This window comes from Hyaena hyaena, unplaced genomic scaffold (genome assembly GCF_003009895.1).
Source record: "Hyaena hyaena isolate Hyena2069 unplaced genomic scaffold, ASM300989v1 scaffold_428, whole genome shotgun sequence".
Taxonomy (NCBI): domain Eukaryota; kingdom Metazoa; phylum Chordata; class Mammalia; order Carnivora; family Hyaenidae; genus Hyaena; species Hyaena hyaena.
The window spans coordinates 1,366,894-1,385,712 of NW_024081062.1; the positions used below are offsets into that span (position 1 = coordinate 1,366,894).

Sequence of the window (18,819 nt, forward strand, 5' to 3'; positions counted from 1 at the left end):
TCTTGGAGAGTCTGTCCGCAAACTCTGGGGAAGGGTTTTATACTGCTGCACAGATGGGTGTCACTGGCACTTGGGAGGCACGGGCCTGGGAGGCTAAACATTGTATAGCGCAAAGGGCAATCCTGCAGAGCAAAGAATTATCCTGCCTCAACTATCCCTCATGCCCCATGCCCTGCAAACTCCGAGCTGATGAGCATGAACACTGTAAGGCATCAGTCGGGGGTGAGGCCTCCTCACCAGCCTCGAAGGCACACCACCACCGTCCCCAGCTGCTTGGCTGCGGGACTCACTGGAAGCTGGCAACTGCAAATCCAGGTCAGCATCATGTGAACAGTTATCAAGTAAGAAGTGTCTTCCATTCTGTAAACTCTGGAACGGGTTTCTAAGCCAATATTCTAAACCTGTCGATCCTTATATTATTCTGGCTTCCTCCTCTCTTTCACTGCTGGTAAGAAAGATAAGCACAGGAAGGGTCAAAAAGGTAAATCAAGTTCAAGCAACCAACTTGGGATACAGAGCCTGCGAGGTCAGAGGTAGATAGGAAGGCTAGCAGATAAACTGTCTCCAGTCTCTGCAGACCGAGGGGCTCTTCACTTCCACTTAAATTAAAATTCAGAGAAGTAAAGGAAAACTCATTCTGGAAAAGTCTGTGAATGGAATCATCAGCAGTTAATTTTGTACAAGCAATTTTTATTTTTAAAAAGCTATTGCTGAAGTGTTTCAGTTTTACTTAAGTTTTAATTTCAATTCTAGTTAGTTAATATGTAGTGTGATATCAATTTCAGGTGTACAATACAGTGATTCTATAATTCCATACATCACTTGCTGCTCATAACGACAAGTGTACTCCTTAATCCCCATCACCTATTTCCCCCACCCCCCACCCACCTCCCCTCCGGTAACCGTCAGTTCTCTATGGTTAAGAGTCTGTTTCTTGGTTTGTCTTTTCTCCCCCTTTGCTTATTCGTTTCCTAAATTCCACACATGATATGACACAAATTCATGACATGAATCATATGGTGTTTGTCTTTCTCTGACTTATTTCACTTAGCATTATACTCTCCAGCTCCATGTCATTGCAAATGGCAAGATGGCGTTACTTGTTATGGTCGAATAATATTCCATTGTGTATGTACACCACTTCTTTATCCATTCATCAATCAATGGACATTTGGGCTGCTTACGTATCTTGTTTACTGTAAATAACACTGCTATAAACATAAGAGTGCATGTATCCCTCTGAATTCGTGTTTTTGTATTCTTTGGGTAAATACCCACTAGTGCAACTGCTGGATTGTGGGAGGTTCTACTTTTAACTTTCTGGGCATTCTCCATACTGCTTTCCACACTGGGTACACCAGTTTGCATTCCCACCAACAGTGCATGTGGTTTACTCTTTTCTGCGTCCCAGCCAATACCTCTTGTTTCTTGTGTTGCCGATTTTAGCCATTCTGACAGGTGTGAGGTGACTTGCGTTTCCAGGATGATGAGTGGTAATGAACATCTTTTCATGTGTTTATTGGCCATCTGGATGTCTTCTTTAGAAACATGTCTGTTGATGTCTTCAGCCCATTTTTAGACTGGATTATTTGTTTTTTAGGTGTTGAGTTTTAGAAGTTCTTATATATTTTGGATACCAACCCTTTATCTGATACATCATTTGGAAATATCTTCTCCCATTCCATAGGTTGCCTTTTAGCTTTGTTGATTGTTTCCTTTGCTGTGTGGAAGGTTTTTATTTCAATAAAGTCCCAATAGTTTATTTTTGCTTTTGTTTTCTTTGCCTCAGGAGGCACATCCAGAAAAAAGCTGCTACAGCCAATGTCAAAGAGGTTACTGCCTATGTACTCTTCTAGGATTTTTATGGTTTCAGATTTCACATTCAAGTCTTTAAGCCATTTTGAATTTATTTTTTGTGTGTGGTGTAATGAAGTGGTCCAGTTTCTGTCCTTAGCATGTTGCTGTCCAGTTTTCCCAATACCATTTGTCGAAGAGATCATCTTTTTCCTACTGGATATTCTTTTCTGCTTTGTCAAAGATAAACGGACTATATAGCTGTGGATTTATTTCTGGGTTTTCTATTCTGTTCCATTAAGTGTTTCAGTTTTGGATTATTTTTTGCTAATTCTGAATTTTCTAAAGAGTGTATAGATCACATGGAAGATGTAGGAGAAATATTTGCCAACTCAGGCAAAAAAATACAATTTAAACACTCACTCCCTGCCACAGCAGTGCATTTAAACTGCAGGCTCCATCTTTTCTGAGGCAATTAAATCCATATTCAATAAGATCCAAAAAACTTTAAACAGTATAATAATAGGATGACTATTATTTATTTTCTTGATGGGGTTTTTTTAAGGATAAAGACACTAGATTGACATTAAGTGGCCCAAATTATGGATATTTAAAGACATTTTGCAGTATGTTTAAGATTTATCTTTAGTCACTTTCATAGTCCCTTTTTTCAGTCCTTTTTTTCAGTCCTTTTTTTCATAGTCATTCACAAAGCAAATTTTCAATATTTTACAAAGTGTGATATTTTTCTATTTATTGCTACATAATAACTAGAGAACTACGTGTTTTTTTTTTTTTTAAAGAGAATATGATGGAAAAAAGATGAAGGGCCATTCAATGAATCCAGTTCAATCAGCCAAAGGAACAGTAAGAGGGACTTGATACTGCTGAGTGATAACAAGATTGGAAAGCAACATTATTATTTGGTTACATCTTTATCTAAATTACATTTTTCTACTAACAATGAAAAGAATGTCCACAGACTTATCCACAGATTCTTACAGACACACAAAGTGTAAGACATTTCCCACTTGACAATGATTTGACACAATTTAAGACTATTACAGAGTAACAGTAAAGCCTATATAAACTTTTAAAGTCCAAGAAAATAAATCCTAGCTTTCAGACAAATGTACATTATTTTAAACTATCCCAGAGCCCATAATTTCCCTTTTATACTACCACACATCCGCTAACTGCATTACAAAGAACTTATTCTACTAACTAGAGGTAACAAATCAAACCACAAACTGAGCTGCCTTTCCTGTCAATGGTGTCACAGGCGCTGCCCTGGGAAAGATGTCCTTCAGGCCCCAGATGAAGGACAGTCATTAGAACCAACACAAGCAAGCTCTTGAAACATCTTTGACAAAGCAAGAAAACAAAATACTGGTATTTAACACTGCAATTTTTAAATCAGTTTTAAACTCTATACTTAAATGGAAGGGAAGGCTCAATGAAAGCTAAATATCTTAATGAAATCATTTCAGCGCAGCGCACACTTATTTTGCTAAAGGCATTCTGCTGACCACTACAGAGAACGGGAAGACACACATTTTCACATAAAGAAATGAACAGTCTTTTCCCTTCTGCCAGTCAAATATGCAAATGACAACATAAAAGGAGAAGGGTGATACTGTCAGAGAGGTACAAAAAAGGCACTCGGAAGACGGCAGAGGCTTTGGACTGTAAATTCACTGAGGGCATCATCCAGGTGTCTATCTTTTGGTTTTGGATGCCTATTACCAATTCATATTAGTTCACATTACAATGCACAGCACAGAGAGGTGCGAATCTAAGGTTTCTTGACTAAAATGGAGGGTGGGCAGAATTGACATGTGAGCAGGGGAGGGCTAAGACATGGATCTCTGGGTCCACTCTGTGCGATGATGGGTTATAGGCTGCGGGAGGCATCTAGTGCCGCCTGTGCAAGGGTCCTGGGGCTTCACGTGGGCAGTGCCGCCCCACAGGGACAGACGGGGTTCTGTGGAGGGACAGGGCAGCGAGCACTTCTCAGCGTCTGAGGAGAAGAGCAGGGAGCCGTGGTATGTTGAGCACTGTTACGCTGAAACGCCGGAGGCTAGAGAAAGCCTGAGCTGATGTGTGTGCTGAGCCTGTGCTGTTTGATCTCACCCCCTTCCCATCCACTCTGGAGTCACTTGGCTGGACTGAAACAGGGTCCTTCTATAACCACTGTCTCGCTGACACCATGAGAAATGCTATCAGCCAGGGGCCAGTCTCCCTGCTGCTTCCAGGCTCTTCCCCTGGGGGTAAGGGACCCACACTTGGTGGAGCTTATTGTGCCACCACTCTTTCCCTCTACACCCCCACCCGATGCTTCCTGTTGGGTTTCTGCCACACTTAGGTTGCAGAGAGGCCAGGAAGTACCTGCTAGCTGCTCAAGACAGCAGCTGTCGATGGAGAAGAGCTGCGGCTGCCCAGTGCTGTGGCCAGGCCAGGTGTGTGACACCACAGCTTCAGGGCCCCTAGCACAGCACCGGGACCGAGGAGGCACCCGAGTTAGATGGCATCAGCCTCGCTGGCCAAGAACTACACTTCCCTTGTCTTTCCAAATCCTCGCCATCACTAATAACTGGTCCTTACCTTGGACATGTCTGCTTTGAGGATGAGGCCTTTTAGTCCAACTCACTATTACCCTGTCCACCCCTTCAGCCAAACTCCCCTCACCCCCAGTACCTAAACTTGCTTTCACTTTGTTTTTTTCCCCACCTCAGAGCCTTCACCCCCGAGGATTCTTCTCCCTAGAAGGCTCTTCTCAACTTGTGAATTCCTATTTAAGTGTTGTTTCCTCAAGGTGGCCCTCTCTGACTCTGTGGATTTAAGTCTACTTCATAAAGACTTTTCATTATAATTTCTTTTTTCTAACGTTTACTTATTTTGAGAGAGAGAGAGAGAGAGAGAGAGAGAGAGAGAGAGAGGAGAGAGAGTGCATACATGCAAACAGGGCAGGGGCAGATAGAGAGGAGGGAAACCCAAGCACGCTCTGCACTGTCACCACAGAGCCTGATGCGAGGCTCAAACCCCCAAACCATGAGAACCTGAGCAGAAATCAAGAGTCATCTTAGCCACCCATGCGCCCCCGTAATTATGATTTCTAATTCAGTGTTTATCATCTCTGCTTGACTGTAACTCCATGAAAGCAGGTATCATGTGGGTCCTGTTTACATCAGGAGACCTGACAGGAGCTCAGAAAATACCTGTTGATGAATCAGCATGTAGAATCCAGATCCCTCTGTTTGGTCAGCCTGCCCACAGCCTCATTCTCTACCATTCATTCTCAGACTCCTGCCCCTCCAGGCAGGTTTCTGACTCATGTGGTTCCCCTACCGACAGTGTCTTTGGTCAAACCCTGACCCTCATTTAGGGCCCAGCACAATGAAAGTCTCCTCTATGAAGTCCTCTGATAAGTTCCTTCCAGCCATCAGAGTCAGAAAGTCTTTCTTAGTATTACTAAGGCTTATCCTGTTAAGTCAGCACTCAGTGGGTCCCAATTATTTCCTGCACATCTGTCTCTCTGTTAGAGTCAATACTCCTTAAGGACATGCACTTGCATATACTTCTTCTGTAGATCCCCACAGTGTCCATCACAGAATGCTTCACATAAACAAATACTGCTGATTAACTATTTTATACGAAATCACTTGAAACAATTATGTCATATGGAAGAAAGACCAGAAGAATAAAGAAAAAGTATACTCAGAAATTAAAAAAAATAAGTACTTGTCTTAAAGTCGGAGAAATAAATTGATTTCATAATTACAAAAGAGGTAGTGCTCATCAAGGCACAAGAATAAAGAATAACAAAAACCGCCCAATTTACTAAATTCATTATCTCACTAAATTCACAATCATCCTGTGAGGTGATTAGGCAGGTGCTCTCGCTGTTTTACAAACGAGGACAATGGTCTTCCTAGACCCCCAAGGCTAGTCATCACTGGGTCTAGGACACCAATTCCAATCTTGTGACCATCAATGCCAAACTCTTTTCATTATTTTATAGGAGTTTGTTTTTCCAACGAAAAAAGATGAGAAAGTTGTGGCAAATTACAGGTCAGTGACACGCCCTTAAATATGATTCTGAAAGATGAATGAGATAGAAGAGAGTGGGATTGCTGCAGAAACAGAGATCTGTAAGACAAAACACTCCACGGTGTTTTTCTGAGGCCATGAATAGGTTAACAAATACACCACCACTGGAGAACAGACTGAAACCAAGAGTGAACTGTTTGGAACAGGAGACAGAACAAAAGCCTAGGGGTTCAAAGAAGAGAGGGCAAAAGCTCTTATCAAGAAACAACCCAAACCCTTTCATACCCCATAATGAGCTTGTTGGTACATAATCCACAAATCCCCAAACAAAACAGCATTTTAGTTTTTCTCTAATTGGGCACCTGGGCGGCTCAGTCAGTTAAGCTCCGACTTCGTCTCAGGTCATGATCTAATGTTCATGAATTTGAGCCCTGAACTGAGCTCTGTGCTGACAGCTCAGAGTCTACTTTGGATCCTGTCTTTCCAGTCTTTTTGCCCCTTCCCTGCTCAGGCCTGCACTTTTTCTCTCTCTCTCAAAAATAAACATTTTTTTAAAAGTAAAAATTAAAATTAAAATTGTACTTCAGAGGGGTGCCTGGGTGGCTCAGTCAGTTAAGCATCCAACTTCGGCTTAGGTCATGATCTCGTGGTTTGTGAGTTCAAGCCCTGCATCAGGCTCTGTGCTGACAGCTCAGAGCCTGGAGCCTGCTTCAAATTCTGTGTCTCCTTCTCTCTCTCTTTCTCCCCGCTCATACTCTATTTTTCCTCTCTCTCAAAAATAAATAAAGATTTAAAAAAATTTTTTTAAATGTATTTCAGAAATCTTTTCAATGAATGGATTTACTTTCATTGCTTTTAAATGCATACAGGCTTTCATTTAAATTATCGATGTAACTTTTCAGATTAAATAAAATAAACTACACCAATCTAGAGCAGTTTGGTTGAAATAAAGACTTCCTAACTCTAAAATATGTAATTAACCTCTGTGTTTAGGACATGACTTGAGAGTTAATCTTTCTGTCTCAAACACACAGGCACTTAGCATGTCTCTGCTTATTGTAAAGCAAAGGAACTGTCTTTTACATTTTTCTTGCTCACATTTTAGTATCATTCTATCCTTATATGGTCTTTAATGTCCTACCCTGAATACTTAAAATGAGAATTAAAGTCACAAGAGATCACCTCATGGACACCTGCTCTAAGTCTCTCAAAGTAAGAATACTTAAGGGCATACAACTCAATTAAAACTTTGATTTTAGGAATTTTTGTGTCGCTTCTCAACTTTAGGCTGTATACATTTTTTAAAAGTAATGACTACACCCACTGTGGTATTCAAACTCATGACCCTGAGATGAAGAGTCACACGCTTCACTGACTAAGCCACCCAGGCGCCCCCGTATTACACTTCTGAATGACAGCTGAATGAAGTGTAACTTACATGCTATCACATCCACTTTTTGTAAAGTGTGAATTGAATGATTTTAATAAATTTATGGAGGTGTTCAACCACAACCACAACCTAGTTTTAGAATATTTCCATTATCCCCAAAAGTTCCCTCATGCCCAAATGCAGTTAAATCTTCACATCCAGCCCCCAGCCCACACACCCCCTAACCTGCCTTTTGTTTCTCTGTGACTTTCCTGGACATTTCACATAAATGAAATCATGCTATATGTGTAATACATGCATTTCATGTAGCGTAATGCTTTTGAGGTTGATTGTTGTTGCAGGTATCAGTAGTTAATTTCATTTAATTGCTGAACTGTAGTTTGTTCTATGGATACACCAAGTTTTGCTTCTCCACTCACCTGCTGATGAACATTCACATTGCTTCCGCTATTTTAGCTATTGTAAATAACGCAATGAGTGTTTATGTACAAGTTTGTGTGTGAATATTTCATTGTTTTCATTTCTCTCAGGCAGATTCCTGGGAACAGGACTGCAGTCATATGGTAAATTTATGCTTAACTTAAAGAAACCTTGCCAAACTGTTTTCCAAACTGGCTGTACTATTTCACATTCCTACCAACAATGCATGAGGGTTTCAGTTTACCTACATCCTCAATAAAACGTAGTAATATCTGACTTTTTTAAAATAATAGTTCATTCTAGAGGGTTTGAAATAATACCTCATTGTTGTTTGTTGTTTTATTTTGTAACGATTAATGAAATGTTTAATCATTAAATCCTCTGCCTGTTGTAAAATCAGGTTATTTGTCCAGTTATCAATTTATGAGTTCTTCATATGCCAATCATTTATCAGATCTACTGAGTCAGAAATCTTTTCTCCCCATTTGTGGCTTGTCTTTTCGTTTTCTTCACAATGCTTCTAAATAACAAGGTGTTTTACTTCTGATGACTAACACTGTGTTTGTCTTTTGTGGATAGTGCTTTTGGAGGAAGAACTTTCTGTCCCAAATCACAAAGACTTTCTTCTATGATTTCTTCTGGGGAATATATATAGTTTTACTTCTTACATTTTGTCTAATATCTATTGTGAGGTAACTTTTACATAGTGTAAGGTAAAGGTCTTAGTTCTTGTCTCTTTTGCATCTGAGAACAACTGTTCCAGCACCATCCGCTGAAAAGACTATCTCTTCCCACCAAAATGTCATAGCACCTTTACCAAAAATCAATGGAGTATAAAAGAAGGATTTTACTTCTAGACTCTCAATTCAGATCCATCAGTCTAAATGCCTATCCTTTACACCAATGCCACAATGCCCTACGATTACTGAAATTTTGAAATCAAGTAGTGTGAAGTCTCCCAACGTTGTTGTTCTTCAAAATTATCTGGGCTATCCCAAGGACTCTAAAATTTGAGGACTCGCTTATCAATTTCTATAAAACATCAGCTATTCATTCTTGAAATATTTTTTTCTGCCACTTTCTCTCTTCTCCTTTGGGAGAGGGTCCCACAGGCCTTTGAAACTCTGTTCATTTTCTTCAATTTTTTAAAAACATTTGTTCTTTGGAGTGGATAATTTCTATTGCTCTATCTTCAAGCTCATGAATTCTTTCTTCTGCTATTTTGAATCTGTTGTTCAAGTCCTCAAGTGATGTTTTTCGTTTCCAAAATCATACTCTTCAATTCCATGACTTCCATACTGCTCTTTTTGATAACTTCTACATCCTTTATTGAGAGTCTCTATGCATTGGCTCACTGGTGCCATTCACTGTTGTCGTGTTTTCCTTTAGTTCTTTGCGCATAGTTAATGTTAATCCCTTTGAGGTCTATCTGTGTTAAGTTCAGCATCTGGGAACACAGGGGCAGGTTCTGCAGACTCTTTTTGAGAATGAACTGCAGTTTCATACTTCCTTGCAGAGCCTGTTATCTTTATGTTGACATTATGAAACCAGACATTTCAGACAATGTAATGTTGCAACTCGAAATTCTGATCTTTTTTTGCCTTTAAGGTTGCTGTCTTGTTTGTTTGCTCATCTTGTTTAGTAATGTGACAGTAGGCTACATCTGTGAAATGTGCTTCCTCTCTGGTGAGCAGCCGCTGATGTCTCTGCTCAGTTTTGTTTTTTCCAATATTCTTTTCTTACTTCTTCTCAAGACTAGCTTCCTAAGAACTGCCACTGTGCCTCACAGAGACTAGCTGTCAGCCAGTTACTGCACACAGGTGGTGCTCAAACTTCTCAAATTAGTAAGGCTTCCGTCATCTGCTAACGGTCTGGCTGTCGGGAGAGAAAGTTCCAAGGTCTGGTCACTTCCAATCCTGCCTGGGTTACTTCTGCAGGTCCTTCTGAGTCTCCAATGTGTGTGCACAGTCTCAGGGTCATCCAGGAGTGTAAACAGCTCTAGCTCAGTGGTCACCACTGAGTATGTGGTCTCAGAGCAAGAACACACCTGGCTACAACCTTGGTCTGGGAGGGCCAGACGTTGGCCTTTCTCTACCTGCCTGTCCCCACAAAGTCACTTCCAAGGACAAGAGGTTAGGTGTACGTGTCACTCACCTTTCTGTCCCTGCAGAGCAAGCTGTCAGTCCTTGCCACCTGACCCGCTCTGGCAGAAACTCCATACAGCATAGCCTGGGGAGTGTGGGAAGCAGCCCCTGGCCAAACACCACAGCTTCTCATTGTTCTTACACAGAGTTTGGCAGTTTTTCAAAACATAAACGTGCCTCAGATCATTGAATGCCTCTGGTTGATTTCCAGAACACTAAAGTGGGTGCTTTGATCAGTTCTGTCCAGTTGCATACTTGCTTTCTTTTAAGAAAATTTGCTGATCTCCTCACTTGGTCACAGCCGGAAGTGCCACCCTTCTGTTTGCCTTCTGATCCATAAGAAAGAGTTTTTCTTTCTTATGAATTTTATTTTGACAGATTTCAAAAACCAAAAAATTAGAGAGAACATAACGAGCATCTCTGCACTCAACCCTCAGATTAAGTGACACATTACAGATATGTCCAAACCTCCTCATTTATTCTCCCTGATCCTACTTAAATTTCCTTCTCCAGAAAGAACCACAATCCCAAAATTTGGTATTTGCTAATCTAATGTGTGCTTTTGCTATTTGATACCTGTATACATGCGTATATGGCAACTACTGTCTTGCATTTTTTAATCACATTCAAATGCTATTTGTATATATTCTTCTACAACTTACTCTTTTTTGCTCGTTATTATGTTTTGGGGATTTATTCATGTAAATACATGTGGCCCTAATTCACTGACACTGAAGTGCTGTATAAATATGCCACTATCACTCTGTTCTCCTAGGATGGACATCTGGGTGTTTCCAGTCCTCTACTGTTACAATAGTGCTATGAATACTCTTGTGTGTTTCCCACACACCCAGAGTAACAAGGGTCTAGAGGACAACAGAGAGGGGCTGTGAGTGTTTGTGTAAATACGTGAAATCTCCCACTGGCTCCCACACAGCTGGAGGTAGAAAGTGGGAGATCTCATGAGAAGGGTAAATAAACAGCGGTTGTCCTTCAAACTGGGGACACATGGCTTTCCACAGAATCTAGGTTTAGAGTCACAAGAGGCCTTCCCAGACAGGAAGCAACTTGTCCAACAACACGGAGCAAGTCGGTGGGAAATTTGGGCCTAAAACCTAGGTTTCCTGTTTTCACTTCCTTGTTTCTCAAAGCAAGATCTGTGGACTAAAGGCATTAGCATCACCTGGAAATTTGTTAAAAATACAGACTCTCAGGCTGTATCCTAGATATGCTGAATCACAACTGCATTGTAACAAAATGCCCAGGTGGTCTGTATGTACACTGAAGTACTGAAAAATATTCTAGACCATGTGGGTAGGCATGAAATTACTGGATCACCAAGTATGCATTCTTTAACAACATCACATAATGCCAAATTCCTCTCCAAAGTACGGTACCAATTTACTTTCCCACAGTCCTCTAAGTTTTTAGGTGTCTAATTAGGACATGAAACCTTTCTTACTGCTCTTATGTCTACTTTCATTCCACTTGCCTCACCAAGGTTCCACCTCCTAAGAGTATATCCACAAACTCTAGTCCTAAATTTCCTTACCTGTGCTATGATACACTAAACTGTGATGAAAGGATTACATGGTCAAGTAAGTTTGGGAAATCACAGGTTAATCTAGGTAGAAAAGTTCTTAACCTTAACACTCCTCAGAGATCTCAGAATGTTTACCAGGAGCTGCTACAAGCAAACTACATTTCAAGCATTTTCCTAAACTTATTTTACCATTGACCTGTTTTCTGCCATGCATCATCTATGAACATATCGGAATTAACTTACATTTCAAGGAACACAGATGGCAATCTGTGCTAATTTGTAGACGCTTCCTTCCTTTTTAAAACAAAAATCATTTAAAAAATTTAAAAAAAGATATTGATATCCTCCTGATAGTCCCCAGATCTCATACTTGAGAAAGACTTGTTCTAGCTACTTCTCTGCAGTTTTGTGTGTGTAAGGTAACGTCACCAGAAAAGAAAAATATTTTCTTTGCTCGGATGAGTTTCTCCCTCCCCATTTTTCTTCATGTTTTCAGTAATAAGAAATCAGTATGGAATGATCAGGTCCAAAATTTCAAATAGTTTGTCTTGGCTCTGAAACAGGCAAGGAGAACAAACCGGCACCTGCGCTGAGGCCTGAGCAGAAAGGGTCTCTAACCCAGAGCTCCCACACGGACGGCCAGCTGCATCTGACTGCCCCTAAGCTCCTTCTGGTTTCCCTGAAGAAATTAAAAGTTACAGGTCTCCAGGGATCTCTGGATATAGAAAATCACTCATTCTTGAGATTTCATTCTTTGTGTTTCCCTACAGTTTCTTTTTCTGCAGCAAGCCTGTGTTACTTCTGCAACTAGAAAAAATACAGTCCTAAAAGGTTTGACTTGAAAGGAAGAAAACAAATCAAAGAATAAAATTTAAATCCATCTCATTACTCGCTCAAAATACACACAGAAGGTGACCCTCAATTAGGGTGAGGAGGCCTCTGAAAGGTAACTGTCTAAAATTGATTATATGAAAATTATATGATTAAAAGTTGATTCTTTCTTTCTTTCTAATGTTTTATTTATTTCTGAGAGAGAGAAAGAGACAGTGTGAGCAAGGGAGGGTCAGAGAGAGAGGGAGACACAGAATCTGAAGCAGGCTCCAGGGTCTGAGCTGTTAGCACAGAGCCCTACGCGGGACTCGAACCCATGAACATGAGATCATAACCTGAGCCGAGTCGGATGCTTAACCGACTGAGCCACCCAGTTGCCCCAAAAGTTAATTTTTTTAAAGAAGTCATTAACTTTAAAATATTTATGAATACAGGGGCGCCTGGGTGGCTCAGTCAGTTGAGCATCCAACTTTCACTCAGGTCTTGGTCTCATGAACTCACGGTTCATGAGTTCTAGCCCCACATTGGGCTCTGTGCAGACAGCTTGGAGCCTGGAGCCTGCTTCAGATTCTGTGTCTCCCTCTGCCCCTCCCCCACTCATTCTCTTTCTCTCTCTCAAAAATGAAAAAAAACACATTAAGGTATTTATGAAAACAGAACTAAACTTCATCTAGGTTTCAACTCTAAGAGATGAGCGACACTGGCGGAGCTGTGTTCAGTCCCGCTCCTGCTGCCATCCTCCTGGTCTGTGAGATGGGAGAGCACCCACACCACACACAGTTACGGTGATGACTAAGAAAATATGTATTAAAAAGCTTCACATCATATATCAGCAGGGAAACACAAATTAAAACAACTTATTAGAATGGCAAAAATCCAGAACACTGACAGCACCAAATGCTGGCAGCGATGTGGAACAGTAGGAACTCTCATTTGCTGCTGGTGGGAGTGCAAAATGGTAGCGCCACTGGGGAGGATGGTTTGGCAGTTTATAAAATGAAACGTGCTTTTACCATACAGCTCAGCAATCATGCTCTTTGGTATCTACCCAAAGGATGTGAAAACATGCTCATACAAAACCTGCACACAAATGTTTATACCAGCTTAATTCATCATTGCCAAAACTTGGAAGTAACCAAGATGTCCTTCAGTAGGTGAACAGATAAACTGTGGTACATCGAGAAAAAGGAATATTGTTGGGGCACCTGGGTGGCTCAGTCAGTTAAGCGTCTGACTTCGACTCAGGTCATGGTCTCATGGTTCATGGGTTCAGCTCTATGCTGACGGCTTGGAGCCCGGGGCCTGCTTCTGATTCTGCGTCTCCCTCTCTCTCTCCCCCTCTCCTGCTCACTCTCTGTTTCTTGCTCTCAGAAATAACCATTAAACAAAAAAGTAAAAAATAAATAAATAAATAAACAAAAAAGAAAGAAAATGGAATATTTAGCACTCAAAGAAATGTACTATTGGGCCATGAAAAGACACGGAAGAAACCTAAATGTATAATACTACGAAGTCAGTCTTGCAAAGGCTACACACTATAAAATTCCAACTACAGGACATTCTAGAAAAGACAAAACTATGGAAATAGTTTTTTTAAAAAATCAGTGGTTTCCAGGGGTGGAGAAGTGAGAGGGGTGGATGAATAGGCAGAACACAGAAGATCTTGAGGGCAGCAAAAATACTCTGTATGATACTATAATGATGGATACGTGTCCTATGTGTCCAAACCAGCAGAAGTGACCCCCAAAGTAAACCAGGGACCCTGGGTGATTATAATAAGTCAATGCAGGTTCACTGGCTGTAGCAAATGTACCGCTGTGGTGGGGGTGTCGATACTGGGGGAGGCTCGGCATGTGTGGGGCTGTAGGGGAAATCTCTGTACTTTCCACTCAATTTTGCTGGGAACATAAAACTGCTCCAAAGAATAAAGTCTATTATAAACCTCTCCCCCCAAAAACTCATAGTCCAGTGCCTGGAATATGCATAGTAAGTGCTCAATAAATTGCAACTACTGTTATTAAAGCAGTTACATTAGAAATGAAGAAACACTGTTTCTACTATAATTGTACTAATCACGGAGTCAGTCTCAACATTTATCCTGAGAAGACAAAAAGCATCCTTCTAATCAAGAGGTAATCCTTGAGAGTTCATAACATATCTGGACAAGTGATTCTGAATGGAATACATGTTATTTTTCAAAGTTAACAAGTAGAATGTAGAAATGCAAAATGACTGAGGATTCAGTCACAGCCAGTTATGTAGTAAGTCCAAGTTTTACAAATTCTGATATGGTCATTATTTAAGAAAAAGATTTAATTAAAAGAAAAAGACATGCATCTCAATAAACCAATGATAATACCAGAAATGAACATAAAAAAATGAATATAACCATAGGATTATATTGTAAATGGTGTGGGTTCAGCGGTGGTAGAATGCTTACCCACAAGGCGCTAATTTCTAGAAGGAAAAACAGAATTCACACAACCCCCTGGTTTTATTTACCTGGATGAGTCATGGTGACAGGCTCCTCTTTGGATTTATTATTGTAGATGACCACGGCCACTGCATTGTGGAAAGCAGCCCGTGATATTTTCTCTTTAAATGTGCAATTTCCCCTCTGCAGCAAGGCAATCCACTGTTTGATATTAGGAGGGACAAAGAACCGTGTTTGAGGATCACAGCCCAGATGATCAGCAACTAAACAGAAACAGAAAAAATCCCATTAGCTTTTTTCTCAAGTAAAGGTATATAAAATCGATCTTTATCAAAGTGCTCAACTGTTCCCCAAGCCCTCTGGATACCCAAAGCACTTCAAGCAGCTCACTGTCAACAGAGCTATGAATATAGCCGTGAAGCACAATACGATGAACCTGCATCCACATCTGTACAGGGAGAGCGATACTCCACTGAGATGTTACCCATAGTGCAAATTAAAACCCTGAAAAATTCTGTGTAACTTCAGACTCTGATTGAGGTAAAAAAGACTGATAATGCCCAGTGGAGGCTGGTGAAGAGAGGAGAAGAAATGGCGAACACAGAAACCCCAACACCCAGGTTACTGACCTACCCTGACTTCTGCTCATTCGTTCACATCTAACTCTTTGCTCCACATTCCCTACCCCACTCCCCCTCCCCCACCCCACCTCCATGCTGCAGAGAGAGACTGATTTTGCTTGAGGTAAATGAGGCCAAACTAACCTTTGTTTCAGTTACCAAGTGGTCTTGTTGAAATTCAAGCATGTTTGAACAAATTTCTTAATAAGTGTCTAAGGAAATCAGGAAAGGTAAGTTTTGGCTTGTATTTGAAAGTAACATGAAACCAGAATAGATTATTTCTCTAGCTTACATTTTACTGGTAAAAATGACAATTTCACACTAAGATACATATATACAGTAAAACCCTGGATGGTGAGGAACTTGTTCTGCAAGTGCTCCACAGGATGAGCAAACATTTCTAATACATTTTAACTTGATAAATGGGTGATGTCTTGCCCAACTAGTAGTACGTGACATCAAATATCACATGATCACAACTGAGCCAATGGTTCTTCTCTCTCTCTCTCTGCAGGATTCTGGGTGATGGACTCCCATGCTCAGATGCTCGGTCTCAAGCAGCGGTGTTTGGCAGAAATCAGTGATTTTTCAGAACATTGGAAGGTGCCCACAACTGGTACTAGTGTATTTTTGTCACTTCAAAGCACCTATGGACAGTCCTGTGCTTTTCCACACAAGAGTCAGCTTAGGAATGCCTTGCTTTATTCTAAGTCAGGCTGCCTGCAGATTGAGACCCTTTCCTCTGCTGCCTTATTGCCAGTTACATTAAATACAGAACATGACAAGGATTTACTAATACTGTACTACAGTCAACATCCGTGTGAGTATATACAACGGCCCCCATGTAGAAAAAGATTCCACTGAGCCAACAGATAGCAGTGATTCCGTGAGTGACAGTGAAAGTCGCCCTACACAATAACCCTCCTCTCTCTTGTCTCCCTCACCCCAGCCACAAAGGTTTTCAAAGGTAAGTGCAGGTTCATTTGTATATTTTTCTTTATACTTTGTGTTTTATTATTTTGCATTATATTACAGCATTATAGTAATTTTTATAGGAGTATTCTTGGGTTGTGGAATGAATCATCCAAGATTTCTTATGGGGGAAATTCGCTTTCATGTACAAGTGCTTTCCAGAATGAATTACACTCGCAAACCAAGGTTTTACTGCATTAACTCTACTACCCCCACCCAACTAACAAGACACATGGAGACACCACGACTATGTGGGACTAACTAATCATAACTGCATGGCCATCATTGTGGATCTGGGGGAGTTTGTTGCACATACTGGAAGTACTACACTGGAACCTGTCAAGCTGAGCTCCACAATTTGGTCATCAGTGCTCTGCCACCCTTTGCAAATCTTAAGAAGCCACCCCTGGCTGCCTTTCCCACAACCCATCCTCACACTTCTAACAGGTTAAAGTGAAAGGGAAGGGCGGTCCAGAGAGGGGCAAGAAGTCACAAGGGTGAAGTTCGCAGACCACCACACGCAGTACCAGAGGATGGCAGTCCCTAGGCCTCCCGGAGTCAGTCACTGCTGGTATTGCGCCGGCTGGCGGGGAGACGACAAAAGGGCGACACTAAAATGAAATAAATATTTTTTCTGTCTTCATTTTTTCCTTAAATAGTTTATTGTCAAGTTGGTTTTCATATAACACCTAGTGCTCATCCCCACAAGTGCCCTCCTCATGCCCATCACCCCCCTTCCCCTCTCCCGCACCCCCATCAGCCCTCAGTTTGTTCTCAGCATTCAAGAGTCTCTCATGGTTTGCCCAGACTCTTAAACACAGAGAACAAACTGGTGGTTGCCAGAGGGGAGGTGAGTGGGGGATGGATAAAATAAAGAGGATTAACAGCACACTTAAAAAAAAAATTAATACAAGTATTAAATCAGTATCAACCAGTAATAAACCATATGAAAAGACAACACCAGTGGGGGAATATTTGCTTTCCACACCCCAGCAGCGCACTACTTAGCAAAAGAAATGAAAGGTTTACACTGGGCTGTGAAATGTAGAGATGCCACTAGCTTCAGAGAAATGGTACATCTGTCATTCCCGCTTACAGAGTATTTTTCCTGAAATCCTCTGACCATCACGGTGAAGGATCGCAATGACAGCGGACCTGCTGCCAGAGGCATCCTGATACAGTGGGGATCAGGGATTTTGCAATGTCGCAGCTTCTATCGGTGACAAGTACCATCCTTTCCCTTAAGACAGTGTCCGCACTCGGCAACTTCAGGCCTTTCTCAATCAGAGTACGTGGGTGGAAAAGAGCCTGTATCAGGATTTTAGTAGTTACCTATTGCAAGACACAGTCGAGGCATCGCAAAACTCTGAAATCTAAAACAGACTGTTAACCCGCAGTGAAACCTGTTTCCCAGATAAGGACGCGGCTTTAAAATACAAGCATCTAGGCTACGTGTCACGGTAGCCTCACTGCCTGTTTCAGGACAGCTCCCAACACCACGTCCAAAGAGAGTGAGAGCAGCGCTGGGGCTCAGTGTTCCATTTGTAACAGTGCAAGATCCGCTGCTGCACAGACCCTAGGAGGAAGTGCACGGTCAGGAATGGCTAAAAAGATCTGTATTCTTGTCTTCCACAAAAGATTCACGTTTCTGTGACTTATCCCACCTCTCCCATGGTTGCACACGTCTTCACAGTAGAGTAAGGAAGACACAGGATGGTCATGGAATTGGCAAGATGTGGGGTCCACATTCTAGATAACTACTTTCCTAGCTGAGCAACTGCCCCAGGTTCAATGATCTCATCTTCAATTTTTACTTATTTACAAAGATTGAGTTAAAAAATTCTAATCTCACAAAATAAATAAAATTTTAATCTCACAAGGGTTATGTATGTGAAAAAGGCTACACTAATTCTTCTATTCTTAAGTACTGAAAAAAAATTAATTTCCTTTCCTTTAGTTTTACGGGTGTCATCCTGTCTGGTCCTAGTGTTCCAGTTTGGCACTGTGGGGATTTTCTGTGCCGATGTGTGTGAAATCCACCCACAGCTCAGCAGCACATGTCTGCCCCACATCCCCAGCTCCTAACAGCTTCTGTTCCCAAGTCTCATTCCCTCTCCCTGTTGTGCTGACAGTGTCGCTGTCCACTTAGAAGATTAGCACTTTGGGGGTGCCTGGGGGCTCAGTTGGTGGTTGGGTGTCTAGCTCTTGATTTTGGCTCAGGTCATGATCCCAGGGACCTGGTAACAAGCCCCACCTTGGGCTCTTTGCTGAACACGGAGCCTGCTTGGGATATTCTCTCTTTCTCTCTGCCCCTTTCCCACTCTCTCTCTCAAAAATAAAATATATATATCTATATCGACACTTCAATAACAGTCCCCATTTCCAAAACTGAAAAGACAGAGGAAGGAGCGCCTGGGTGGCTTAGTCGGTTAAGCGTCCGACTTTCGCTTAGGTCATGATCTTGCGGTTCGTGGGTTCGAGCCCCGCGTCGGGCTCTGTGCTGACTGCCAGCTCAGAGCCTGGAGCCTGTTTCAGAGTCTGTCACTCCCTCTCTCTCTGACCCTCCCCTGCTCACGCTGTCTCTCTCTCTCTCTCCTAGAAATAAATAAAACATTAAAAAA

General features: G+C 41.5%; 1 protein-coding gene across 3 annotated transcripts in view; it reads right to left on the reverse strand.

Moving 5' to 3' along the window:
• Positions 1 to 18,819, reverse strand: part of RNF130 (ring finger protein 130) — a 137,291-nt gene that overhangs the window by 88,877 nt on the left and 29,595 nt on the right. For all 3 annotated transcript variants that reach the window (XM_039252798.1, XM_039252796.1, XM_039252797.1), the window contains exon 2: positions 14,675 to 14,869. In XM_039252798.1, coding sequence (XP_039108729.1) covers positions 14,675 to 14,869 — 195 coding nt within the window. The remainder of the gene's footprint in view (positions 1 to 14,674; positions 14,870 to 18,819) is intronic.